Source organism: Ctenocephalides felis, unplaced genomic scaffold (assembly GCF_003426905.1).
Source record: "Ctenocephalides felis isolate EL2017-DRISC unplaced genomic scaffold, ASM342690v1 CF-g0.4_SCAFFOLD_01492, whole genome shotgun sequence".
In the NCBI taxonomy this organism is placed as follows: domain Eukaryota; kingdom Metazoa; phylum Arthropoda; class Insecta; order Siphonaptera; family Pulicidae; genus Ctenocephalides; species Ctenocephalides felis.
In genome coordinates, this window is record NW_020537646.1 from 21,574,509 (window position 1) to 21,586,114 (window position 11,606).

Genomic DNA, 11,606 nt, shown 5'->3' on the forward strand with positions numbered 1-11,606 from the left:
ACTCAAAACCGATGAACGCGTTCGTCTTATGGACGAGGTTATATCTGGCGTACAGGCATGTTTCATAATAATGTAATTATCGAAGTTATAATTTGCAATTTAAAATAATTGACATGAAATCGATGTCATCTTATTAATTAGGTAATTAAAATGTACGCCTGGGAGATTCCTTACACGCATCTTGTCGCATTAGCGAGAAGACTCGAGCTTAAGGTAGTTCGTAAAAATTCATACGTGCGAGGACTTTACATGACTTTTATGCTATTCACAACGAGAATGGCTTTGTTCTGCACGATGCTGGCGATCGCACTAATGAACGGTGAACTTACGGCGGCGAAGGTGAGGTACACCGTTTAGACGTCGTTAGTACCTTATTATGTTATTAACACTATTCGATTTTATTTTAGGTATTCGTTGTGTCATCTTATTTTAATATCCTGGCTCAAACCATGTCTCAAATGTTTGTGAGAGGCATAGCAGAATTAGCCGAAGCTTGGGTAGCCATAAATAGATTGCAACGCTTTTTGGATTACGAAGAGTTTCAGAGTCGTAAATCTATAGATGAATTACTCAAAGAAAAAATAGCAGCAGAAAAGATGCTTGATAAAGAAAAAAATAATGCCAATGCCGATATTATAAACATGAACATTAAGAATAAGGTAATTTTATAGAGTCAGTAATAATTATAAGATCTTCAAAAGTCGGAAGCAAAGATTAAGATGAAGACTACCTATACCATAATAAAAGATCTTCCTTAACATCTGTAATAGCTAAACCATTGGAAAACATTAACTTTTATGATTTTTTGGTTTGTTTTATAGTCCAGTCATTTGGTGCAAAAAAGGGCTGTTGCCGGTACAGTACTCCGGGAATTCTGAAAATTGGTAAGCTTATGGATTTCGAGGTGCTCTTTACGAAAATCAACTTTGCCACCTCAAATTTGAACGGCAAGTTGCCGCCATATTGGAAAATGGCGTCAAAAAACAGCTTTTTTAAAATATCTCCTTTCTGGCTTATTCTACGATGAAAGTATCTATGTACGAATTAAACTAGATAAAATTTCCTACAATTCTTTAGAAAACCGTTTTTTTGTAAAATTGATTGTTTGAGAGTACGGCCGCCTCAAAGTCTTTGCTGCTCTCGCCGTAGTATCAAATCTCTCCATATATGACAGCACATTGAACTTGACCACATTCTCTCTAATAAATAAATATTTTCAATGTTTAATTAAGCGAATAAGTACTAGAAATAAAATAATTGAAATATTTGTCTGTTTTTTGCTGATTTTTTTAACACTTCAATGGCAAAGTAGGTATAAGTAAGTAGCTTGAAGTGTTAAAAAATCAGCAAAAAAACAGAAAAATATTTGAATTATTTTATTTCTAGATCTTATTCGCATAATTTAACATTGAAAATATGTATTTATTAGCTGTTTTTTGACGCCATTTTTCAATATAGCGGCAACTTGCCGTTCAAATTTGAGGTGGCAAAGTTGATTTTCGTAAAGAGCACCTCGAAATCCATAAGATTACCAATTTTCAGAATTCCCGGAGTACTGTACCGGCAAAACGACCAAATGACTGGACTATTATGCTATTTCCTTATTTCTGATTTTATTAAAGCTCACAAAGTCAAATGAATAATGCGTTTTAAATATTTAAAACAAATGGAATCGTGATAGGGAAAAATATGAATGCTAAACATTATTTGATCATTTTTAGCTAAATTCAGCTGAAGAATTTCATCAGATTTCGTTAAACGAGAATGTTGTAATCCTATCAAATATATGTGCCAGTTGGACAAACGACATAATAAATGAGCCCACATTAAATTCCTTGACTTTAACCATTCCAAAAGGAAAATTGATTGGAGTCATTGGCAGCGTAGGCGCCGGCAAGGTAGTAAATCTTATGTAATTTCCTCATATATCATTACAGCAAACTGTGTTAATTTGATATTGTTTTTAGAGTTCTCTCCTACAACTGATCCTTGGCGAGCTACCCGTGGCGAAAGGCGACATCGAGGTGTTAGGAAGCGTATCTTATGCCTGTCAAGAGCCTTGGGTATTTGCGAGTAGTGTCAGGCAGAATATTCTATTCGGACAGGCGTACGATAAATCGCGCTATAACGATGTGATACGTTGTTGTGCGCTGCAAAGAGATTTCACGCAACTACCGAACGGCGATCAAACTATCGGTTAGCACTATTTGTATTACGTTTTAATTAGGCGTGCTGTGATGCATGAGCTTGACAATGTATTTTAGTTTTGCAATGGAGTATGTTAACGCAGCATGAAACGTCTTCACGTCTGTTTATTATGGCTGTGTTTTGCCTTTTCTTCTTGACCAGTGCATAAAAATGGTCGGAAATTATTATCACCTTCATAATTGAGTAACTACTAACAGTTACTACTATCTTATTCTTTTCGAATACTAAAATAGCGAATATTATGAATTGAGAAATTATATAAAGCAAGTTTTAGTTTAATAAGTTGTATTAGAATTTACTTTTCTACTTACTTTTTACAAAATATTTATAGATAATCTCTTTAGTTTTTATCGCAATCGAAGGTTAACGATTAATGTATCCAGCAAAGAATTTATTCTTTTGCATTGTATAGAATGTCTTATAACAGAACTTTTAATTTATATGGGAGGTCACGCGATAAAATCGTCGGAAAATATTTCTCGCAATACTAGGCTCCTTCCGGAACCAGAAATATTCTGGTTCAGGGAGTATTCTAGTGTAGAGCGATGAATTTTAGGTCATTTTTAAAGTGTCGTAAAAGAAAGCAATGAATGTTTTTACTATCCATTTTTTACCACTAATTTATTAATATTATTAAAATACAAAACAAGAATTAAAAAATAAAAAAGTTGAAAAAACTGGCAGCTGATGAAGTGGGTGGTTCAAAAAAATCAGCACCTCAGTCTTGACATGATTTCAGTCCTCCTAGCCATCGGAAATGCAAAAAATAAAAAGATTATTAATCTACAATAATGTCGCAATCGCCCGAACTAGCGATGAGTAAAAAGATTTTTTTTACAAATTGGCGACTGTTTGGAAAAAAAGTGTTTTTTACTGTTTTTTTGAGTTTCTCGAATTTTTTAAAAATAGTTAAAATTGGAATTTGGGGATAATCCTAGTTCGGGCTATAGATAGGTCTATAAACAAGACTCTCGGAACATTTCAAGTGAATCGGTCGATTAAAACTCGAGAAATCTTGTCAACAGTACTGAAAAAGTCTGTTCTGAGAAAAACGCATTTAAAGTTTTGCGTGAAGCCAAACCAGTATGGAGACCGAGTCAGTAAAAGCTTATATCTCCGAAAATAATTCAAATTTTCAAAATCGTTCTCGTACCCATATTCTTAGATAGTTAAACTTTGAAAATATGAAATAAAAAAAACGATTTTTTTGAATTTCTACACTAGATTACCCCCTTAAGCAAGCGAGTGAGAACATAATCTTACAAGTTTGTTAGTTTGAAAGATAGATTCATTTAAATTTAACCAATACTTCATTTGCGTCTTAAGAAATTAATTTTACCAAATATTATTTCTTTAGTGGGTGAACGCGGTGCATCTCTATCAGGAGGTCAGCGCGCCCGTGTTAGTTTAGCTCGAGCCGTTTATCGCCGTGCAGACCTTTACTTGCTGGACGACCCGCTCTCCGCCGTCGACGCACATGTCGGGCGGCATTTGTTTGATAGATGTATCGGACCCAAAGGACAATTAAAAGGATGTACTAGGATTCTTGTCACTCATCAAGTGCATTATTTGAATGGAGCTGATTGGATCATAGTAATGAATAATGTGGGTGATTTTATTAACTTTTTTATTAACTATTAACAATAGTTCAAAATGCCAACTGTAAAAATTTGAAATTATTTATATCAATCACAGCATTTGACAAATTACTGAAATATTTAAATTTATTTCAGGGAACAGTTGAAGCGCAAGGAACGCCCGAAGATTTATCAAGAAGTGGAATAGATATAGCCAAATTAATCAGTCAACAAGAAAATGTAGAGTCTCCCGATCCATATACAAGAAGGTTATCAAAAACATCAGCAAGAGTAAGTAATTTCTTAAGTTAAGTAAGTAATCGAACGATATTATAACCAATAACGCAAATATTTATTTTAGAGCAAAATGTCAGTTTCTTCTATTGCGACTCATGAATCAGATTCAGAGCAAGAGGAGGATGTCGACGAAGGTCCGCAAGCTGTTGCTGAAAAATCTTCGAAAGGCACGGTTCAAGGATCTCTGCTAGCACAATATTTCAAGGCTGGTGCTAACTCGATCCTGTTGATGCCTATGTTTGCCTTGTTTTTGTTAGCGCAAGTTGCCGCTAGTGCCGCTGATTATTGGGTTTCATACTGGTAATTTTATAATGAATAATAATAATAATAATAACCCTTAATGAATTTTAATGATTATCATTCAACAAAAATATATAACACTTAAATATTATTATTTTTTATTGTTTATTTAGTGAACTATTAAATGATACTTGGAAAGTCTGTTATCGTTCTTTTGTAAGTTCGATTCAAAGTCTCTCGAATTTGTTGATTTTATTTTAATTTAAAAGCTTATGTAATAACTGTTGTATTTTCAGGACTGCACAAGAAGAACTCCGTCATTTCTATAACTCATCTGCCACGATAAATTCAAGTGATTTTAATGACTTATCTACAAACCAAACATCAAGTAATACTGAAAACTTACTTAGCACTGAAACTTGCATGTATATTCATGGAGGATTAGTTGCTTCACTATTTATAATAGCTATTACTCGGTTCGTAGAAAAGATTATATTATGATTCAATTATTTTTGGATTAGTTTAATTTTCTGTATTTTCTTATTATTTGCAGTTCTATATTTTTCTACACTGTATGTGTACGGGCTTCTCAAAGATTACATGATTCTATGTTCAAAGGAATTTTACAAGTATAACTAATCAGATAATTTAAATATTAGTAGAATAAAATAAATATTAATAATTTAATTTTTTTTCAGACAACTATGCGATTTTTTGATACAAACCCTTCAGGACGGATTATGAACAGATTTTCAAAAGACATGGGCGCTATTGATGAATTTTTACCTAAAGCCTTGCTTGATTCATCACAGGTACATTTTGTATATGCTTAGATTCATTAAAAAAAATCGTATATTTTATTTAATTCTATTCTTTTCAGATCATACTGACTATAGTTGGCGCTTTAATATTAACGGCAACTGTAAATCCATTATTTTTGATAGCTGTCGGCGTTCTTGGAATAGTTTTCATATTTGTGAGAAGAATTTACTTAAAAACATCAAAAAATATTAAACGTCTTGAAGGAATAAGTACGTATTGTAATTACAGATAACATTAATCGAATTTTATTTATTTATAGCTTACTTATGAAACTGTAATAAGCTATATTGTTTTTGAATTTTGAATTTGTGTTCAAATCAGAATATTTTATTTTTTAAGCCCGAAGTCCAGCATATTCTCACCTTGCAGCATCGTTAGCTGGCTTGTCGACTGTGAGGGCGTTTGGAGCCCAAAGTGAATTAACGAGTGAATTCGATTCACATCAAGATCGCCACAGTGGTGCATGGTACATGTTCATTGCAACTAGCACTGCTTTTGGTTTCAGCTTAGATCTGATGTGCTTGCTATTTATATTTGCTGTCACTTTCAGTTTTCTAATTGCAGGACAAGGTATGTAATAGTTTTAATGGATGATCATAATATTAATGTATCTTTAGATTTATTATTTTATATTAGTTATTTTTCATATTTGTTTCTCTTAAATGACTAAAATTTATTTTAAAAACTAAAAAATATGAATAAAATAAATATTATATTTCTGTTTACCAGAACGATTGGGCGACCAAGTCGGTTTGGCCATCACTCAGGCGATGGCCCTCACCGGAATGATGCAATGGGGTATCCGGCAAAGTGCAGAAGTTGCTAACCAAATGATGGCAGTGGAACGTGTTCTTGAATACAAATCATTACCGCCAGAAACAGAACCGAAGGTTCCTAGAGAAGTGCCTAAATTATGGCCAGAGAAAGGTACAATTAAGTTTGAAGACATGACTTTAACTTATGTGGAAGGAGAGGAACCAGTTTTGAAACACTTGGATATAGAGATCAACGAAAAAGAAAAGGTAGAAAAATAAAAATAAAATTTCACTGATTTTTGAAATTTTCATTGATTATCACCGGTTTTTAATTAGTATTATATTTTGAAAGAAATGAATCCAATGGTTATAAAACGTATACAAATATTTTTAGCTATACATGAAAGGAATATATAAAAGTGTTAAGCTTTATAAAAATATATTCATTTAACCAAATAATTTTGTTTTCTGTTTTAGATTGGTATAGTTGGAAGAACAGGCGCTGGCAAATCGTCCTTGATTGCGGCAATATTCCGTTTAGCCCGAGTTGAAGGATCTATAACAATTGATGGCATCGATACGGCTACAATTTCTTTGAATAAACTAAGATCGAAAGTGTCCATCATTCCACAAGATCCTGTACTGTTTTCTGGAACATTGCGAAGGTAAATTTGAATTTGAAAAAAAATCAATGATTTAGAGTTTTGCAAATCTGTTTTATAAAAAAAGTCCTGACGGAGTTTCAATAAATTTTATTATGTTCAATAATATATTATATATTATTGCTGTTGATATATGATTTAGTAATAATTTGAGCTAATTTATATTTTTAGAAATCTTGATCCATTTGAAGAATATTCGGATGCCGCCGTATGGACTGCGCTGCATGAGGTTGAACTAGGAGAATTGGGTGCAAGTGCTTTGGGTCTTCAAGCTCCAGTTATGGCAGGCGGGTCTAATTTCAGTGTCGGACAAAGGCAACTTCTATGCTTAGCCTGGGCTATTCTAAGAGAGAATAAGATCTTAGTACTGGACGAAGCGACGGCCAATGTTGACCCTCAGTAAGTTTACCATTATGTATGCACTATTGATTATTATTGTTGATGTACTGTGTAAGTAATACTTGGAATTGTTTTTTTTTTGTAGAACTGATATATTAATCCAAAGGACGATTCGTTCACGTTTCGCCGAATGTACAGTTCTCACGGTCGCTCATCGTCTTCACACCGTCATGGATTCTGATCGGGTGTTGGTTATGGATGCCGGCCAGGCTGCAGAGTTTGCTTCTCCTATAGAATTGTTAAATGTCAAAGATGGAATTTTCCGATCCATGGTGGATCAAAGTGGTCGACAAGAAGCGGAACAACTTATGGCAATTGCTAGGAAAACGGCTGAAAACAAAGTCCATACAAGTTCTTTGGAAACGATGATCTGAATGCTGTTGGGTAATATCAAAGCTTTATAAATTAATGCAGGGTTAGAACTTATCAGGTCCATGTTGATGAAGCATATAGGTCGTTGGCTCTAAATATTTAGGGCCATTTTTAACTTATCGTTATACCACTGTGTATAAATATACGGTCTTAAACCGATGTTTTCACTAATTACAGTAATACTTTAAGCGTAATGTTTTTATAATTATAACAAATTTTAGCGTCTGGTTGAATGAAAACGGGTGACCAACTTCTTCAGCATTACAATAGTATTCATAATTAATCGTGATTGTACAATACAACGTCAAAATGTACTATGCATATATTAAAACGTTATATGTGATATATATGAAAACTTTAAAATGCATGTTGATTGGACAGAAATATATACTTTTGAGATTTTTTGATAGAATTAAAATTTGATTCTCTATACTCGCAGTATAACTACTTAATATAGAATTCATAAGTATGTTTTAAATGTAATTTAAATATGTGCCTTTAATTACTGTGCACGTTCCCAATTATAGACTGTTTCGAATTCTTTTTTTTATGTGGATGTTGATTCAAAAAGTTTTTTTTTTCTTTATGTTTTTCGGACTAAGATTTTTAGGCGTTCTAGAGTGTTAGGCGGTTTAAAGTTGTTTTTATCATTAACTTTATTTGATTTTTTTTTCAATGTTATTTCTCAAACTAATACATTGATTTTTAAACTTTTTATGCCACCTTACCGTTTATAAACGCAATCGCAGACCATAACTTTAATGATTGAATATTATATATAATTTTAATATTAAATATAATCAATACTTAAAATATTTACTTAATAATCTTAGCCTAAAATTATCTATGTTTTCTTCCTCTCGAAAGACGGTTAGATTAATAGTTCACAATATAACGATACTTAGTTTTATTTTTGTTGTTTGTTCATTAAGTATTAAATTAGATATATTTTAATTTACGTGTTACAAAATATTTACATATTTTTATATGTATGTTTACGAAAATCTAGTGATAGAATTTAATGTACAAAATTGATATTTTTATAAATTTGACTTATATAAAATGAAATATTATAAATATTATTACATTTAGTGCCTATAAAACTGATGTACATAAATTAAAACTACTATAAAATATCTATAAAGATATTCATGTGAAACTCAGTTGAATTATATAATAAGACGCTATATATTGTGTGTGAGATTAATAAATATAAAAATTTTATACTTAATAATGATCTTCCATATAGAGTAAAGTTTACGCTTTTCATAATAACATTTCTTAACATTGTCTCTTGGACATGTGAATTTGTCAAATAGTACTTATCTCTTAATGTATATTGAAAATCGATTAATTTTGTAAATAATAAATAATGTATATATTTTGACAAATTTTAATCATATATGATTTTTGATTTTTTAAAAGTATTACGCATTAAGTGTATTTAGACGCAATTTTATCGGTGCATTTATAATTTATAACTAATTCATTTATAAGTTTTTATATGTAATTTATTCCAACAATTTCATATTCGTTATGCGTTTATCTTCGACAATTTTAACATAGTTTTAACATAGTTCATTTAAAGAATTTTTTAATTTAGTACATCGCAATTATTTCAATGAAGCTTTAGTAAATTCCTGTGAGGTTGTAAGTTGTAAACAACAAATTCTTGCTATAATGTACTGTGCATGTAAACTTGCGTCAATATGCAGTATTTATGTGACTTTAATATTGAACATTTGTATGAGAATGGATTGAAAATAAAGTTTAAATTATATATCCTCATTCAAGTGTGATTAAATATTTATATTTTTTAATTGATTATGAGAAATGCTAAATTGTAGTAGTACTGATTCTCACGAATTGATATTAACGCACGTGTTGGATCAGTTTTATGCAAAAGTTGATAACAGTGATCAAGGCCAAGAAAATATTCAAATTTCTGGAAAGTAAATTTGATAAATATAATAAATTGAAACGGAATGCATATTCGGTGTACAAATCTTTTATGCAGTTTGTTTTGAATTGTGTATATAAATATTTGATAAAATCAAATCTCAATATTTATTCATATGACATCTGTTTAAATATAAATGTACGAACAACGACATGAATCTTTATTATATTACCTTTTAAAAATATTTATTACTAGTAAAAAAGAAGCATGCATGACTGTTAGTTAATTTTAATTTAAGCGGTTGCTTGAATAAATATTGAAATGATCTAAAATCTGCGAGTTTGAAGATTGTTTCTACATGTACACGTGCATTATATTATCTAATTCAAAAATTATAGTTTATGGAGTAAAGCAATTTGCGAGTAATAATATGTCGATTAGAACATAATATTCATTAAAGTTTTCTTTTCCAGGGTTGCATTTAAACATTTTTGTATATATTTATAATGCCATATTTTATTTTATTTGAAATATAATTTTTCTATCTCTATATTGCCTATTTTGGCCTAAATAAATCATTTTGAATTACTTCGTTCAAAATAAAAATTAACTACTTAATCCAAAAATGTTAAATATATACGCGTATATCCCGTTTTCTACCATAAGATTTAGAGATGATAAAAAAATCAGAATGGATGTCGAAAATTGAAACATTATTTTAGATATTATTATTATAAATAACAGTCTTCAATTATGTTTAAACAAATTATAATTGTTTTCATTACTTTGTTATTTAGATTCGTACATAGAATATATTCGTTAAGGATTTTAAATTAAACTAAGAAGTGAATGCATTTAAAGAAATTATGAAATAAAAAATGCGTTTCAATTTAATATAAATTATTTTTCAATATATTTTTTATGAAAAGTCAGTAATACATGACTGTGCTAATAAAATTCTAAAAATATAACCCAAAGAGCTGAATTTGTTATCAGTGTTACATATTTTGTATTTGCATTGTAGTGTCAATTAAAAACTTTGACGAATACTTTAAACTCTAGAATATATTTTATATTTTTATGCTCAATTTTCCTTTTGAATCAACATTCTTGGTTGTGATTAATATTTGAGTTACAAGTAAATACGTCGACTGTTTCGAATCAGTGCAAATACAATCGAGATTTTATACTTGTGAAGCAGATAGTACAGTCAACAATGTTTATGTTAAATTAATATAAAAATGTTTTGATAAAAATATTAAGTGGTGCTCATGGATGTGGAGAATATTGTCATAAACGAATAAATAAAGCAAATTGATATCTGGAGGTTCGTCAAATGCAGGTTGGTTCTTAAGAATTTTAATTTATTTATCTTAGCACAAAAATTAATCATATTTATTCTTTGTTCTATTTTATATCTATCAATTGCAGTTTTACATCATTAATTTTTCATAGAATTGCATATAATGCAATTTCCTTAATCTTAATTATATGCGCATTTTAAATTAAAACAGCGATAATAATTGCGCTAGTAATAATTATTTGGTTTTTTACAGAAATGTCCCCACCGTTGGCAAATGTACCGTCGATGAAAAATGAGGACTGGTCTCAGGTCTGGTGTTCTAATTTGAATCCGGCAGTCATGGACGCGACTATAAAATCAAAAAAGACAAATCCGTTACAAAATAGCAACCCTTTTGCGAAATTGTTCTTTTTGTCGTTGATACCGACTATATGGCGCGGATTCAAACGGGTCTGACCCCTAAGGACCTCACGAAAACTGTGGAAGACGATCAAGCGAAGGCGCTTGGTGACTTGCTAGAAAGGTGAAATTCTATTATTATAAATTATATATATTTGAATAAGAAAATTCAATATTTGCTTCAAGACCTCATCTTATTTAGTACAAGGAATATCCTAATGTTTTTCTCTATGTTGTAAGTTTATCATCAATCAAAATTGTACATTTGTGCGCCACATATATCGAAAAGTGCACTCAATTTACTATTCAACGTAATTCATTTTTATAAATAGATAGAAAATTATAGATCATATTTTTTAGCCAATGCGCATTAAACTTTAATTATAATAAATCTATATAAAATATAACTCTACATGTTCATTGAACGAAATCAGTGTTTCCATTAAACTAATTTTAATACTAGTATTTGTATGAAGTTCATGAAGCTGAAAAAACTCTGATTGCATCATATAGTGTAAGAGTTTTAAATTTTTATATAGATTTTATAAAATATACATAAATAATCAAAAGACTTCAAGGAGCAAAAAAAATAAGGAGTGACTATATAATTAAATTCGTATTTAAATCTAAAGCTATGATGTTAATATTTTCTACAATATATCTCACTTAATA

At 30.4% G+C, this 11,606-nt stretch overlaps 1 protein-coding gene across 1 annotated transcript; it reads left to right on the plus strand.

Annotated features, from left to right (window-relative positions):
• Nucleotides 1–7,578, plus strand: LOC113371513 (probable multidrug resistance-associated protein lethal(2)03659). Its single transcript, XM_026612137.1, has 17 exons — nucleotides 1–72; nucleotides 142–339; nucleotides 408–659; nucleotides 1,722–1,898; nucleotides 1,968–2,196; nucleotides 3,566–3,813; nucleotides 3,942–4,076; nucleotides 4,147–4,382; nucleotides 4,619–4,798; nucleotides 4,876–4,951; nucleotides 5,021–5,134; nucleotides 5,203–5,353; nucleotides 5,484–5,714; nucleotides 5,874–6,166; nucleotides 6,377–6,564; nucleotides 6,733–6,960; nucleotides 7,046–7,578. Exons 1-17 carry the CDS (start codon nucleotides 58–60, stop codon nucleotides 7,332–7,334), a joined length of 3,240 nt encoding a protein of 1,079 aa, XP_026467922.1. The 5' UTR covers nucleotides 1–57; the 3' UTR covers nucleotides 7,335–7,578.
• Nucleotides 7,579–11,606: the final 4,028 nt, after the last annotated feature.

What these genes read in the sequence shown, in the direction of transcription:
- LOC113371513 (XM_026612137.1), top strand. An exon ending in GCAGCGTAGGCGCCGGCAAG is followed by an intron (nt 1,899 to 1,967) that starts GTAGTAAATCTT and finishes TATTGTTTTTAG; the next exon opens with AGTTCTCTCCTACAACTGAT. An exon ending in TTTATAATAGCTATTACTCG is followed by an intron (nt 4,799 to 4,875) that starts GTTCGTAGAAAA and finishes TATTATTTGCAG; the next exon opens with TTCTATATTTTTCTACACTG.